At 47.1% G+C, this 16,430-nt stretch overlaps 1 protein-coding gene across 2 annotated transcripts in view; it reads left to right on the top strand.

The window, feature by feature from the left end:
* Positions 1 to 16,143, top strand: part of LOC308591275 (discoidin, CUB and LCCL domain-containing protein 1-like) — a 49,512-nt gene extending 33,369 nt beyond the window's left edge. The window contains exons 3-15 of one of the 2 annotated variants that reach the window (XM_081201952.1): positions 646 to 783; positions 3,584 to 3,635; positions 4,353 to 4,425; positions 5,811 to 5,944; positions 6,104 to 6,141; positions 6,423 to 6,617; positions 7,754 to 7,875; positions 7,985 to 8,165; positions 9,419 to 9,511; positions 10,097 to 10,187; positions 11,521 to 11,558; positions 12,654 to 12,776; positions 14,924 to 16,143. In XM_081201952.1, the coding sequence (XP_081058078.1) occupies positions 646 to 783; positions 3,584 to 3,635; positions 4,353 to 4,425; positions 5,811 to 5,944; positions 6,104 to 6,141; positions 6,423 to 6,617; positions 7,754 to 7,875; positions 7,985 to 8,165; positions 9,419 to 9,511; positions 10,097 to 10,187; positions 11,521 to 11,558; positions 12,654 to 12,776; positions 14,924 to 15,471 (1,826 nt within the window). In that variant the 3' untranslated portion in view covers positions 15,472 to 16,143. Of the gene's footprint in view, positions 1 to 645; positions 784 to 3,583; positions 3,636 to 4,352; positions 4,426 to 5,810; positions 5,945 to 6,103; positions 6,142 to 6,422; positions 6,618 to 7,753; positions 7,876 to 7,984; positions 8,166 to 9,418; positions 9,512 to 10,096; positions 10,188 to 11,517; positions 11,559 to 12,653; positions 12,777 to 14,923 lie in introns of both variants that reach the window. The other variant, XM_081201951.1, reaches the window with a different exon arrangement.
* The last annotated feature ends 287 nt before the right edge of the window (positions 16,144 to 16,430 follow it).

The raw sequence follows: 16,430 nt of genomic DNA, 5'->3' as shown, positions 1-16,430 counted from the left end.
GTTTCACTCTGGTGATAATAAGTGTTGCTGCCGTTGTAAGAAGTCTAGGCTTTCCAGGTCCACCACAAGGAACTTTTGGCCATTCATTTAGTTGCAGTGTGCATGGAGATAGCCTGGTCTGAACATTGAATTGACACAGCTGATGGTCTGAACATTGAATTGTGGTACATGAGGATCTGGTCAATAGTATTGACTGAAAAACTGGCATGCCAGATATGAACAGCCAATGAGAATTCAAACCCCTTTAATATCTTCAACACTTGGTAATCATTCCTTGACTTCATACAACATGAGGACAGTGTTCAGAATCTGCCTTTGACTCATGGCAATCTGTGGAGAGACCTGCTAAGCGAACTTCAGGAATAAGACAATGACACTGTGGGTTTGTTTGTTTTTTAAATGTTGGTTCATAGTTTTTGTCATAAATATGGAAAATCAATAAAAATATTTTTATAAAAAGTATGGGAATCATCTTTTTGATTGTTTCTCTGCATTCAAAAACTGAAGATAGAAAAGCAATCTGAGCTCTCTGTTGATCCATTGCTGAAGATGATTGCTTAAGGCTGGGCTGAATACCCAGTGTGTTTCTTGATGTAATGATTCATGAGTGTCACTCGTTTTTGTTCTCTCTCTTTCTCTCTCCAGGCCCATATTGTAGCAATTCAAATCCTCCACGCACAGTCCTGGTGATGGACTCCACCCCAGTGACCATCTTGTTCAACACAACAGCACATCGCTCGGGACGTGGCTTCCTCCTTTCTTATGCCAGTGGCAACCAATCAGGTAAGAGAGATACGCACCTTGCATTTGGTGCAAAGTTTGAGGTAACTGGGAAAAGTTTTGCCTCTTCAGCCTTCTGCCAGTTCCACTTCCATCACTGCATCTCAGTGAGCTCACCCATATTGTCACTCTTGCCCTTTGATGAATGCCTTTCTAATTAAAAATAAAAATAATTATATAATTTTTTTTAAGTATTTGTGGCTGTTCATACAGTGAAACTGTTCCTCGTAGGGAAAGTGCTCCAGACCCTTGATCACTTTAGTTACCCGTTTCTCCTCCTTTGCCAGTTGAAGGGCCTGCTGATGGGACGTAGGAACCTACAGCAAGTCAGAACATGGGTGCATCTTGCTCAGTCAGTACTGTCTACACTAACTAGCAATGGCTCTCTAGGGTTTCAAGCAAGGGAAACCCTGTAGTCTTTCCTGGAGATGTCTGGGATTCCACCTGGGGTCTTCTGCATGCAAAGCAGATGCTCTACCACTGAGCTGCGGCCCTTTCCCAAAGGATGAGAAACACAGGATGTTGTCTCAGGGCGAGTCATACCATTGGTCCATGTAGCTCAGTATTGTCTACACACTGACTGGCAATAGCTCTCCAGAGCTCCAAGCTTGGACATTCCCAGTCCTATCTGAAGATGCCAGGCAGGGGTTGAACCTGCAAAGCCATGGCCTTTCCCCAAAGCAGTGTAAATGAGCCATTACATGCATGAGAATCGTGCCTTGTGTTTTGACACTGGCAGGCAGAATGCCAATGGGAAACATCTGCAGCTGGCCTTTGCCTTTGAAGGCCCCACACAAGCAGCCAGTCATTGGGGCTTCCACACCACAAACATTTGTGAGTCACCATCCACCGCCACCCCATCATCTCTTTGAGATTTTTTGAGAGGGATCGTAAGAGGATATGAGTTTCTCAGGGTTGATGAGAAACTTTGGACATTAGACTGCTTGGTATTCTTTCTCTTACGAGAATTAGGGAAAACAACTCCTGTTGTGTCCATCTTGGAACAGACTGCATTCTTGACATTTGTTTCTGACCTGCTATGAGCATAGCACTGTCAATCAGATACTCTAGCCCAACCCGTTCTCTTCTCTCAGGAACAGATTCCTAGAACATGGTTCATAGGTGTGCAGCTCCCCATCTACTTCCATAGAGCTTGTGCTGCTGAATCTCCTAATGCAGGGGTAGCCAATCCATGGCACTCTCCAGAAGACAGAGTCATAGAGTCATAGAACTGTCGAGTTGGAAGGGACCCCAAGGGTCATCCAGTCCAACCCCCTGCAATGCAGGAATCTCAGCTAAAGCATCCATGACAGATGGCCATCCAGCCTATGCTTAAAAACCTCCAAGGAAGAAGAGTCCACAACCTCCCAAGGGAAACTGTACCACTATTGAACAGCTCTTACTGTCCGAAAGTCCTTCCTGGTGTTTAGTTGGAATCTCCTTTCTTGTAACACGAAGCCATTGGTTTGCGTCCTACCCTCTAGAGTAGGGGAAAACAAGCATGCTCCATCTTCTATGTGACAGCCCTTTAGATTCAGTGGTGCCTCGCAAGACGAAAATAATCCGTTTCGCGAGTCTCTTCGTCTAGCGTTTTTTACGTCTTGCAAAGCAACCCTATTAGCTGCTTAGCGGATTAGCGCTATTAGCGGTTTAGCAGCTATTAAAGGCTTAGCGGCTTAGCGGCTAAAAGGCTATTAGCGGCTTAGCGGCTTAGAAAAGGGGGGGAGCGAAAAAAATCGCAAGACTCGCAAGACGTTTTCGTCTTGCGAAGCAAGCCCATAGGGAAATTCGTCTTGTGAAGTGCATCGAAAAACGGAAAACCCTTTCGTCTAGCGGGTTTTTCGTCTTGCGAGGCATTCGTCTTGCGGGGCACCACTGTATTTGAAGATGGCTATTGTATCTCCTCTCAGTCTCCTCTTCTCCAGGCTAAACATATCCAATTCATGTTAAGCTAGTGGTCCGCTAAGACGCCCTAGAGCCACTACTTGTGTGTACTCCTTGCAAGCCAGGTGCCCCATCTTATATTTGTGCATCTTGCTCTTCCTGCCTAAGTGCAGAACCTTACATTTGTCCCTACTGGGATTCATTTTGTTAGTTTTGAACTAGTAGAACTGATTCTGTCTCTATTGCCTGAAATTTTGTGCTGCACTACAGATTTGCCTCTGTTTTCCTCACATACAGAGGAAAAAGTGAGTTCTGCAGAGCTGAATTGTTTTCTATAAGCCCAGACTACATTTGGATCCAGACAGTGGTGCAGTTAGGTAATTTTAGGTTAGTCTTCCCCAGCCTGGTGCAAACCAGATGTTAGTGGACTACAGTTCTCATCATCCCTGACCATAGGCCATGCTGAGTAAAGCTGATGGGAACTGGAGTCCAAAACATTTGGTGGGCACCAGGTTGACGAAGCCTGTTTTAGACCCTTTAGACTTAATGGTCTTACTCTCCCACCCCACCCCATTCTGGACCACACACACTTTAGCTGGAAGTGTGAATTTCATCATTTATTTTAAAATGTGGTAAGCCTACCCTGCTGCCTATTCTGCTGGTCCTAGACTTCTGCCCAAATGTCCTGCTCTGATGGTGCCATTGGATTGTTTCCCTACTCAGAATAGCCCATTGGAGTTAATGGACATGACTGACTTGGGTTCATTAATTTCAATGGGTCTACTCTGAGTAGGACTTATTTGAAGAACCCACTGTATCCAGATCAAGGGGTCAGAGCGTCAGAGTCACTGTGACTTGTAATCAACCAGGCCCTAAGTTCTGAACTCTTACCCAATGGAGCTCTCCCCTTCTCTTTTAGATTTGATCTCCTGTTTGCAGAAGGGAATCCATTATGAGAAGGAACAAATCAGGTGAGTGTTCCCTTACGTGAGACTCCAAGCATAGATGGGATTCTTCTTACAGCCCTAAAGGGCCCCCAATACCTGAAAGACCGCCTCCTTCCCCACAGACTCTCTTGGGTGCTAAGATCACCCAGGGGTGTTCCTCTACCCTCAGAAGCTCCAGGGCTGGTGGCTCAGGAGAGAGCCTTCTCTCTAGCAGCTCCTAAGTTGCGGAGCTCCCTTCCCACAGAGGTCCCTCTGGCACCTTCATTATACCGGTTTCGGAAAATGCTGAAGGTACAGCTCTTTACCCTGACCTCTGACGCTTGAGATTTAGGACCCACCAATTCTTGTGATTTTAAGTTTTTAATTTTTTTTCATACAGTGTAACATTGTGTTTTAATATGAATGCTGTGTTTTAATTGTTGTAACCCGACTTGGGACCGTAGGGTAAAAAATTACAACAACTCAAGGCCAGCATAAACCTGTCCTCTAAGCAGGTTTGTGGGGCTGCTGCTCTCTCTGCTGCTACCCTAATGTAGGGATTTGAATCTGTGTTCAACTAGGACGGAGTCTTTCTTAGTGTCCTTGAGCCCCAAGGACACAGAGTAGTTATAGCATGGTAGAAATGGAACCCTAAAGCTTGCATATGCCACTTGAGGATATATGAAAACTGGCTCGCTTTACAGAGCTGCTCCCACATAGAGAGAAGGACCCAACACTATGTTGTCTTTTATTTTCTTGCAGAGTTTACTGCCCTGCAGGCTGCAAAGGAGTAACGGGAGACATCTGGGGCAACACGAACCAAGGCTACCGGGATGTGAGTCCTGCAGCATCAGTCGTGCTTTCAGAAAGGCATAGGTGTTTTGGACCACAACACCCATTATCCCTGACCCTTGGCCAGGATAACTGAGGCTGATGGGAGCTGTAGTCCATATCATCTGAAGGGGCATGAAATAATCCACAAAAGCTTATGCCATAACAAATTTGCTGTTGTTGTCTTTTAATTAGCCAGAAGACTCATCAGAGGTTATTTTCGGTTGCAACAGGCAAACATAGCTACCCTGCTTTGAAATTGTTACAGTGGAAAGTCCCTGACTGAGTATGTTTTCCTGCGGGGCTGCAGACAACACTGCGCTGTTTTTGAAAGGCTCAAGTAGCCTTCAGAAAGAGTGAGGCTTGAAATGTCCCCCTTTAAGCTCACAGTTGGCCACTGATGGTGGCCAGAGCAATACCCCCAAGGTCTCTGCTGACCAGCCCCACAGTGAGCTGACCGTGGTCTTGACCTTCTGCAGCCAAGCCTCAACTCTTGCTGAGCCCCCTAACCCAGGGGTCAGCAAACTTTTTCAGCCGTGGGCCAGTCCACTGTCCCTCAGACCTTGTGGGGGGGGCAGACTATATTTTTTTTGGGGGGGGATGAACGAATTCCTATGCCCCACAAATAACCCAGAGATGCATTTTGAATAAAAGCACACATTCTACTCATGTAAAAACACTCTGATTCCTGGACCATCCGCAGGCCGGATTGAGAAGGTGATTGGCCCGGATCCAGCCCCCGGGCCTTAGTTTGCCTACCCATGTCCTAACCAATAAACCCTGCTAGTCCCCAGCCTCAAACAGGATATATTGTGTGATAAAGACAGAAGTTGCACTGATTAAAATGTTTCAAATTGTGATATCAGTGAAGGGTTTAAATAGTTATTTAAAAAGAAATGTGACATTCTTTACAGATGGTTCTTCCCATGGACAAAACACACATCTATTTCCCAATTTCCTTTTTTTTGCCTCTATTTATTTCTCTTTATTAATATATTTAGAAACTGCTTTTCTTCAAAGATACCAAGGCAGTGAACAATAAATATAACTTCAATGCTGATACAACCATTGTTTCTGTAAAGTTATCCCTGCAACACATCTGGTGTATGGGAATATCAGCGGATAAGCTCAGAATGTAATTTTAGTATTATGTAGAGTGGTTTTAAGATTGCTTATTTACAACTTTTAATTGTTTTTTGTATTTTTAAGGAATATTTTCAATTCTACTTTGTAAACCACTTAGAGGTGTGTGTGTGTGTGTGGTTTTTTTAAATGCATAAAATAATGTTCTCCATTCCCGTGGTGTCTTCCCGCTGGATTTCTGCTGCCTGAGCATTTGTCACCACCATCTCCTTCCTTTCACAGTCTCATAATATATGTTCCCTGCAGACATCTGTACTTTGCAAAGCTGCTGTCCATGCCGGCGTAATCTTAGATGAGCAAGGGGGACATGTCACTGTGTCTCGAGAGAAGGGTATCACTCTCTACGAGTCAACCTTTGCCAATGGACTTTACTCAAAAAGGTGAGGGGACAAATCAGAGCGGATGTTCATTAAATATCCAACATTGTCTAATCTCCCTGCAAACAAATAAGGGTGAATGCTCAATAAAAAGGTTGTCTGGAAGCAACCTGAGTCTCAAGATCCTTAATCTTATCCATCTTTCTGTTTCCTTTTGAATAGGGGATCTTTATCTGAAAAACGCCTCATCTTTCACAAAGGTATGTCACTCATACTAATTTGTTGCTGTATTTGTTTAGAGGGATTTCTGTTCCCGCTACGATGCTGATGAATCTTCAGCCTTAAAAACAACAACCACAGATTGCTGCAAAAATGTGAAGAATCCAATTTAAGATTGCAAAACCAAGACACTTAAAGAGAAACGAAACTGAGAGATACGTCCAGCTTTGTAGTTAATTGGTCCCATTGCTGAACTTCTGTTACTGGAAACATGTTTTTTCCTAGCGTTCAGCCAAAAGCCACCCTTTCCTTCCTTCCGCAGCCTGCTCCAGTTTCCTGGAAGTATCTGGCTTCAACGCTTCATCCTACTGGCACGAACAGAACGTCATGGGGGAGAACAAGGCCTGGATAGCAGAGCACGCCTCTTTCGCTGCCGACGGCACCTCCTGGGCAGCACTTCGGAGCTCTGCAGATGAGTGGTTGGAAATAGACTTGGGTGGAAAGAGGAACATCACAGGTCAGTAAGTATCTGCATCTTTTTGTTTGTTTGCTTCCACAGGCGGAGTGGAGGGAGATAGATAATGACTCTTGTCCAATATGCTCTGACTGGCAGAAGCTTTCCAGAGTCCTAAGCAGATATCCTTCCCATCACTTCAGTGGGGACTGGTCCATTAGGGGGAAAGGGGTGTTGCCCTCCCAACTTCAGTCTGCCTTCTTACTTATTGCATCCAGTCCAGGGGGGTGCCCCTGGCTGTCAGCAGTGGGGAGCCATGACTGTTTAAAGTGGTACGATCCTGCTTTAAATGCACAGTGCAGATGAGGCCTTCCTCTTGCCTTCCTCTGCTTCCTTTCCCCCATTCCTTCCTCCACTGCCCCTCGTTACCTCAGGGATATGGCCCAGGCCACCATTGCACAGAACAAATTTCATATTATGTCCTTTCAGAGTCATTCTTTATTGTTTGGCAAGGCCTGAGGACAAGATGGGCCCTTTCTGCTGTGGCAAACCCAGAACGCTAGCCTGTTAATTGGCGTGTGGAAGAAGAGAGGCATTGTGACGCCGAGTGGCTGGGGGCTGAGTGGAATGCAGGAAGGGAACGCATGAATGGAAAGGGGGCTTATCTGATTGCCTCTCCGGCTGGTGTTTGGCAGAGCAAGGGGATAGGGTTAAACATACAAGCTGATTGGTCTCAAAAAGCTTCAAGAATCAGGTCCCAGTGGTCCACAGAGGAGGGACGGTGGCTGTTGTTGTTCTATATAACAAGTCTCTCGCAATATCAGAACTTGGGGCCATCCGATAAAGCTAAATGTGAGAGGATTCAGGAAAGGCATAGTTTAAACTATGGAGCAAACATAGACCCCATCTGTACCACACTTTTAAAGCAGGATCATACCACTTTAAACAGGTATGGCTTCCCCTGTAGAATCCTGGGAAGTGTGTTTATTTTATTTCATCCTAAGATGTCAGGGCGATTCACAAGAAGTGTAGTTTTTTTTTAAGGGAGCTGGGAGATGTCAGGAGGATTCTTTTCCCCTCTCACAGCTGCAGTTCTCAGTGTTTTTAACAACCGCTCCTTCTTCCATGAAAAGAGCCTATTTCACACATTAGCACCGTTGCCGTATGTGAGGTACCAGTTTAACCCATCTCTGTTCCAGGAATCATAACTAAGGGATCGTCTCACAAGCACGACTACTATGTCAAGTCCTACCAAGTCCTCTCCAGCAGGGATGGAAAGAACTGGAAGGTCTACAAATCCAACGGTGGTCATGAGGAGAAGGTGCAGAGGGATTAGTATCGGTGAATGGTTTAGGCCAGGATGGAAAACGGGTGGCAAAAGCTCGCTCTGGAATGGTCCCCGCAGTTGACCCTCCATTTCACCCTCTCAGGTCTTCGAAGGAAATAAAAACAGCCACGAAGAAGTCTCCAACGCCTTCATCCCCCCGATCCTGGCTCGCTACCTGCGCATCGTGCCCCACAGCTGGAACCAGAGGGTGGCTCTGAAAGTGGCACTTCTGGGGTGCCAAGTGGCTCGCCTGAAGTCCCAGCACCCCTATAGCGACGGCGGAAGTAAGGAGGGGTGGGGCTGGCTGTATGTTTGGTTCTTGGAAAGACGATTTATTTATTTGTGGCTTTTAATGGGGTTTGTAACATTTTATACACTGTATAAGGCCGTCACAAGTCAAGGCCAACCAGGCAGCCCCCGGTGGTGGTGGTGGCACCGCCACGGCCTGGAGGTGAGGCCAGAGCTACTGGCAGGAAGAGGCAGAGCCAAGGACAGCCAGAGCCTGCTCGTTCAAGTTTTGTCCCTGGTGAGGCCTAGAAAGGCAATGCAGAGACTGAGAAGGAGGAATGTGACAAGTCTGTGCCACCCTCTGAACTTGTTCTAGGATATGGTTACCAGATTTTTTTCATTGAAGCCTGGCTCCAGGCTGCTGAGACTGCCGCTGCCACGTTTCCCGGGGACATTTAATAATAAAACAACAACAACAACAACAACAACAACAACAACAACAACAACAACAACAACAATTTTTATTTATACCCCGCCCTCCCCAGCCAAGGCCAGGCTCAGGGCAGCTAACAAGCAATAATAAAAACAAGTTGAATGAATACAACTTAAAAACAAGATTAAAATACAACATTAAAATATTGAAACATTAAAATGCAGCCTCATCACAGGAGGAGAAAGGAAAAAGAAAGAGGGGGAGGGAATCAAATTGGCTCCAAGCCAAAGGCCAGGCGGAACAACTCTGTCTTACAGGGCCCTGGTCTCATGAGACAGAGCGTTCCACCAGGCCGGAGCCAGTGTTGAGAAGGCCCTGGCTCTAGTTGAAGCTAATCTCTTCCTTAGGGCCCGGGACCACTAGGGTGTTGCTATTTATGGACCTTAAGGTCCGCCGTGGGGCATACTGGGAGAGGCGGTCCCGTAGGTACGAGGGTCCTAGGAAATCTGGGGACAGAATTTGTCCAGGGACAGATTTGCAAATCTGGGGACTGTCCCCGGGAAATGGGGACGTCTGGTAACCCTATTTTAAAAGGTAGACAGCAGGGGCAGGCTGAGGTTTGCCCATATTGTCAAGCATCCGTTGAGCAGCTGCTGGGAAAAAATCTTCTCTGCCTAAGACCTTGGAGAGCTTGACAATACTAGGCCAGATGGAGAAATGCCCTGACTTGAGAAAAGCAACCTGCCCCCTATAACCCATGTTGCAGCCGGAGGTTGACAGTGGGTTGTGTTTGGACCCTTTTGGAGTAAGAGTTAGGAGGGAACACCTGAAGTGTGGTGTGTTAAGTACGTCCCCTGAAGCTCTACCCCTTTGCAGTTCGCAGTGGCCCCAAGGAGTCCCCTCTCCTGACCAGCAGCCCAGCCATTTTCACCCGCATCCCAGGAATAGTGATCAATTCGGAAAAAACAGGTAAGTGCTCGCTGGCGGCAAGGAGTGGCTTGGCCTAGCTGTTGGAGCAGAGGCAGAAAGGATGGGTTGTTCCATGGGCTGAAGGGTTGTTCCATGGATGGTGTAGCAAGCTTGTTTTCTGCTGCTCCAGAGGTTAGGACCCAAACCAGTGAATTCAAATTGCAGGAAAGGAGATTCCAATGAAACATTCAAAAGAATTATTCTGAAGTTAAGAGCTGTTCAACAGTGGAACAGTCTCACTCAGAAGGCGGTGGACTCTTTCATTGGAGGTTTTTAAGCAGAAGTTGGATGGCCATCTGTCAGGGATGCTTTACCTGAGATTCCTGCATTGCAGGGGGGTTAGACTAGATGACCCTTCGATCCCTTCTGATTCCATGCTTCTAAGGGCTTTTTTTTCTTCTGTGCTGAATCTCTCAACGTTCAGCATATTTGGGTGACCCCACATTTCGGTATTATGATAGAGGGAGAAAGCCTTCTCTGTGTCTCCACTTTCTTCACACCTTGCCTGATTTTGTACACTTCCATCACATTGCCAATTTCTCCCCTTTTTTCTGCACTGAACTATTTCCCTTCCTTTCTCTCCAGGGCCCCCATTGCTGGTGATGCTGCTGATTGGAGGCTTTGTGCTCATCTCCTCAGCCCTTTTGCTGCTGGTTTTCCTCTGTCGTAAGAAGAGGTGAGTAGCGCCCCCTCCCCCACTTCTCACCAATCAGCCCTGTAATTTGTGGGGGCTACTTTCAAACCCATCCTGGAAGGCCGGGAGATGTCACAGTCACAAGGTCCATGAGCTTTAGCTTTCCGGCAATCTCCCCTTGACAATGGGCTGCATACACACCATACTTTCAAGACACTTGGCTTTAATAAACATACACAAGGAAGCCTGGGAACTGTAATCACCTGGATTACTGCAATGCGCTCTATGTGGGGCTACCTTTGAAGGTGACCCGGAAACTACAACTAATCCAGAATGCGGCAGCTAGACTGGTGACTGGGAGCGGCTGCCGAGACCACATAACACTGGTCTTGAAAGATCTACATTGGCTCCCAATACATTTCCGAGCACGATTCAAAGTGTTGGTGCTAACCTTTAAAGCCCTAAATGGCCTCGGTCCAGTATACCTGAAGGAGCGTCTCCACCCCCATCCTTCTGCCCGGACACTGAGGTCCAGCACCAAGGGCCTTCTGGCGGTTCCCTCACTGCGAGAAGCCAAGTTACAGGGAACCAGGCAGAGGGCCTTCTCAGTAGTCGCACCCGCCCTGTGGAACGCCCTCTCACAGAGAGAAAACAACTACCAGACTTTTAGAAGACATCTGAAGGCAACCCTGTTTAGGGAAGCTTTTAATGTTTAACAGACCACTGTATTTTAATATTTTGTTGGAAGCCGCCCAGAGTGGCTGGGGAAGCCCAGCCAGATGGGTGGGGTATAAATAAAAAAAATATTATTATTATCATCAACATCATCATTAATTAAGGGTGCTGTGGATTGTGTCTCTGTGAGAGATAAACTACGGTTCCTTGGGGAAAAGCTGTTTGCTTCAACAGTACGATACGCATACAGCCACAAACACAAGTTGAACACATGCATACAAGAAATCTCCCATCCAGTCACCGCAAAGAGTCTGCAAATAGATTGCGCCTTCTGAGATCATGTTGCACTAGGGATAGGCAGCTGTCGCCCTCTCACTTCACACAAATTGACTCCCTCCAGAAACCTCCTGCTGCACTACAATTCCCATCATCCCCAAGTACTGGCCATGCTGATGGGAGAGATCTCTAGGTTTGAGAGGTCTGTAGCAGCCTTGAGAGGGCCATTGAGCTCAGTCTGAATCCTGAGAAGACAGAGGCTTTGTGAATGTGTGGTTCTTGGATCCAGTTGCCTGCCCTGAATTGCTCTGAAGGAGCAGGTACATGAATTGGGAGTGTTCCTGGAAATCCAGAACCTTGGAGTCGGGGTGGAAAATCTGGCTGAACCTGCTTGATAAGTTTTCTCCCTCTCTCTCCCCAGCAGAAAGACACCAGCAGATCAGGATTGCAACCTCATAAAAGGTAAGGCATACAGAACTAGCACAGGTAGTCACGTTTGGGAACTGGTGAGCAGATTGCCCTGCTTTTCCAGTACAAGTGTCTATGGTGCAGGGAAACAGATTATTTTGTGTTTCTGCACACCTGTTTTGAAATAGCTCTCCCCCCCCCAAAAAAAATTTTTTTTTAGAGCTGACCCACAAATCATTCCAATATCTTAGTCATGGCACCTTGCGTCTAGAATGCCCTCCCCACAGAAACCTGCCCAACACTCACTAATTTGTATTTTTGCTCCAGGTAATACAAGGCATTCCAGCTCTTTGAATTGCTGGTTTTCATAGCTATTATGCTCCCGCCTGGTCTGCTGAATGGATGAGGACATTTTCCATCTTTTAAATTGTTCTGTTGTTGGGTTTTGGAGGAGAATGAGAGGTTTTACTTTTTCACTGTGTATTTTCACTCAAGGAGTGAAATTCTAAAGGCTGGCTTGTACGTGCATTTCCTCAACCAGAGTTAGCCGAAATGCAGTTGTTGCTGGACTTCAACTCCCATCATTCCTGACCATAGGACATGTGGGTCGGCGCCAGTGGGAGTTGGAGTCCAGTGACATCTACAGGGCATGTATGTTGCCTACCCCAATTCAGACAAATAACAGCCTCCCATCAGCTTATGTTCGCTAACTTCCAAAACTGAATGTCATTTCCTTTTGCGGCCTGCTCATTATTATAAAAAATTGCTTCAATTGTATCTGGAAAGGAACATTCCTTTATTTCTTATCACAGAGCTGGGAGGGACCTTAGAGATCTTCTAGTCCAGGCATGGCCAAACTTGGCCCTCCAGCTCTTTTGGGACTATAATTCCCATCATCCCTGGCCACTGGTCCTGTTAGCTAGGGATGATGGGAGTTGTAGTCCCAAAACATCTGGAGGGCCAAGTTTGGCCATGCCTGCTCTAGTCCAAGCCCCAATTCAGAATCTGTGTGTTTCTGGTGGTGGTGAGCTGTCTGCCCATTTACCGTAGTTTTATCCAAAATGAAAAATGGACTGCTTGATTGTGGCATACAAAGTGGCTTCAAGCTGTTCATTTGTTACTCCTGCTGACCTCAGGATTCCCTTTTAGGTTTCCCGACATCAGAAGCCAGCCAGGTGTGTCCCAGAGGGAGCCTGCAGTTGTCCACCTCGGAAATCACCTCGTTTCCTAGGTCTGGAACACCAGTAGATCTCAGCAGAGCTCAGTCTCCAGGTAGGTGGTGTCTGTTTTGGGTTTGAGAAAGGTCCACTGTTGCCCATAGCAAGGGCTGGGGAACTTTTTTATGCCCAAGGGCCACATTCCTTCTGGATAGCCTTCCAGGAGCCACATGCAAGCACTATTCAATCTGTATATCTGTGAATCATTATGAAATGCTGTAAGCTTCCACAGACCCAGGTAAGTACTACCCACCCAGGAATCACTTCCTGGAAGGAGAAGTAGGGAGAGCATAACAATATTTACAAGCAAACCATCCCGAATACAACTTACAGACACCTGTTTTTCTTCCCCTGCCCTTCATTCCCCCCAAAACACTGGGGATGCGGGGAGGGAAAAGAATGCCTTTTCTGAATGGCCGTCTTGTTCTTTTGTGGTGGAGAAAACACAGGGTTAATTCTAAGGAACCGGGTTCGGGTGCCCATAAATTAGTTTCAAGCCAATGCAACTCATTGTGCAGAAACAACTCCGGCAAATTTGGACAGCTCTTATTACCAGCTCGTGCTCAGCATATTCGCTCCATTCACCCCACACAGATGGGACCAAACACTCAGCCCATTGACTCCCGATTTCCATCCATGATGCTTAGCACGCATAAGGGGGGGGGGGGGAGAGAGAAGAGAACTGGGCATGAGGCCATCAGCAAACATCTGCATTCTGGAGCAGCTGGTGGCAGTGCCATTCGTGCAAAGGGGTCAGGCCCACAGGAAGGAAGGAAGCAGGGAGGCGGGAGGAATTCGCGGGAATCTCCACTTTGCACCCTGCCATGGCCCAACCCTTTGTCCCTGCTATACAAAGCCACTTGGAACAAGGCCTGTTGCCGCACATTTCTCAGGGGTGAGTGCAGGATGTCAGCAGTGCTTGCAGGAGTAAGACCAAGGAAATATGTCCTGGCAGAATCCATGTTTGGGGGTGGGGGGATGATACAGATGCAAACTAGGATGAAGATCTCCATTTAGGCAGCTTGTCGACACAGGAAGGTCTTCAGTAGGTGGGAAAAGACAACAGAGGTGGGACCTGTCTAATATTCAAAGGGAGGGGAGAGCATTCCAATGGGCTGGTGCCGCAACACTAAAGGCCCAATTCCTACATTGGGTGCAAGGGACATCATGATAAGATGGTAGCTTCACAAGGCCCTCAGCTGCAGAGCACAGTGATCGACTAGGACTACAGTGGTACCTCGCAAGACGAATGCCTCGCAAGACAAAAAACTCGCTAGACGAAAGGTTTTTTCGTCCGCGATTTGCCTCGCAAGACGAATTTCCCTATGGGCTTGCTTCGCAAGACGAAAACGTCTTGCGACTTTGTTAAGCCGTTTAAACCGTGCTTCGCAAGACAAAAAATTCGCTAGACGGCAAAACTCGCGGAACGAATTAATTTCGTCTTGCGAGGCACCACTGTATAAGGGGTGAGACAGTCCTTCAGGTTCCGAGCCGCATAGGGCTTTGTTCACCAATACAAGAATGCAGACAAGAGACATCCTGAGATGGTATTACGTCAAACACAAAAAAGGTTTCTAGTGTGGGAGTATTGTGGAATACTCTACCAATGGAAGTTCAGCAGGCATTTTCCGATTCAACTTTTAAATATGCCTGTTGAAAAACTCTTTTTATTCCGTCAGGGTGATACAGGCAATTCAAAATACATCTTTCCACAACAGTGACATGATTTTTTAAAAAATAAAAAAATCAACTTCTTTAATATGGCTTTGATTGCATGGATTTTATGTGCAATTGTGGTGATCTACTCTGATATATAGAATAAATTAGTGGCATACAATTATTTGTAAATGAATGAATGAATACAGTGGTACCTTGGTTCTCGAACTTAACCTGTTCCGGGAGTCCATTCAACTCCCAAAACCGTTCAAAAACCAAGGCGCGGCTTCCGATTGGCTGCAGGAGCTTCCTGCACTCAAACGGAAGCCACGTCGGACGTTTGGCTTCCAATAAATGTTCACAAACCGGAACACTTCATTCTGGGTTTGCGGCGTTTGGGAGCCGATTTGTTCGGGAGCCAAGCTGTTCGAGAACCAATCTATCACTTGTATGTACGTATGTACATACATAGGCTGATTTTAGGTGATGTGTCTCAGAGTGCTGAATCCATAATTTCACCAGGATTTCTGTTTTCCCCCTTTACAGAATACGCCGAGCCAGATGTGGTCCAAGTCAGCCCCAGTACCCAGTCCATCCCGTCCACATTCAAGCCGGCTCTGGACGAAGGCTACACGCTCCCCCTGGTGGTGAATCACTACGATGTGCCGGGAAAACACCACGAGTACGCAGAACCCTTGCCTCCCGAGCCAGAGTATGCCACCCCCTTCTTAGATCAGTCTCCTCCTGCGGAGCCGGAAGGAGGCGCATTCAGGAAGAACGTCTGCGTCATCAAAATCATCTCCTCTCCCCAAAGCCAGGCAGGACCCCTGGTCTCGCCCGTCTGCCCAGAGGCCCTGGCGCAATATGACTCGCCTGCTCAACGGCTGGCAGAGAAGCCAGAGGGCAAAGAGGGCGAGGCTGGCTTGCGGGAGGGACCTGCCCAAACCGGCACCATCTACACAGAGCCTCACGGCGACCGGACTCTGAGCCCGAGAGACGAACGCCCTCCGGCGCAGCCAGCTACCTCTCCGCAGAGCCGCTGCTTCCAGCTCACGGACTCCCCGCTCACACACGTCTATCACGAGCCCTTGTGAGCAGCGCAGAAAGGATCTTCTGGTGCCCAGGCTGCTAGGAAAGAGGTGGATTTTTGCAGAGCATCTTCAGGTCAAGGGCGTAGGAAAGCCTTAATCAGGCTCTCTGTCCATCTAGCCCAATATGGTCTACACTGACCGGCAGCAGCTCTGAAGCAGAGATCTTTCCTAATGCTTGACACCTGATCCTTTTTTAAAAAATTGACTGACGTTCGGGGACCTTCTACGTGCAAAGGGCTTGCTTCACCCCTGAACTGTGGTCCTTCTTGTAGGAAAAACATAGCACTCTTCCTCCCACCAGCAAAGGAAAATTAATTCGGTTTTTCCCATGCTCAACTCCTATGGAGCCTGGGCAAGCTTTCAGTTCCAGGGGGCTTGACTGGGGTTCCCTCTTACTTTAATTTAGCAAATTCCTCTGGCTTATCTTCATTAGGACTTGAAGGAACCAGACATGTATTTGGGCAGAGGGTTGGAAAATTGCATTCATATGGTAACATTTATTATCACTGCTCTGCGGTTGCAATTACTTTTTTTGTGAATAACAGATATATAATATATATATACATGTTGTGACATGAGGTTCCTAGGAGGAAGAACAGAGCCACCGTAGCTCCCTGATCCTCCATCACATTCCCTTATTAAAAACTTGAAGGCATTTCGTAAACCAAATCAAAATCCTTTGCTCTCTTCGTCTTCCCAACAGCAGTCGCCACAAATCCGCCAGATGTTTTGTTTTACCTGCTTTAACTATTCATTTGCTGCTCACTGATATATCCTTCCCCACTTCATGGAGGGTCAAAAACATTAATACATCAAGAAAATGTTTGCTAGCTATCAGTGGCGACTAATTCCATGAGCTGGGAGGCAGTTGTCATGAAATGGTAGGACACCGAGGAAGGGGAGGGGAATCTGGGCGAACGGGTGTAGCCACGACTGAAACACCCCAGGGCAAGCTGAAGATG

The sequence above is a fragment of the Podarcis bocagei genome (assembly GCF_964188305.1).
Source record: "Podarcis bocagei genome assembly, chromosome: 7".
Taxonomy (NCBI): Eukaryota; Metazoa; Chordata; class Lepidosauria; order Squamata; family Lacertidae; genus Podarcis; species Podarcis bocagei.
Note: the sequence above shows the minus strand (reverse complement) of the source record. Positions and strands in the feature narration are given on the sequence as shown.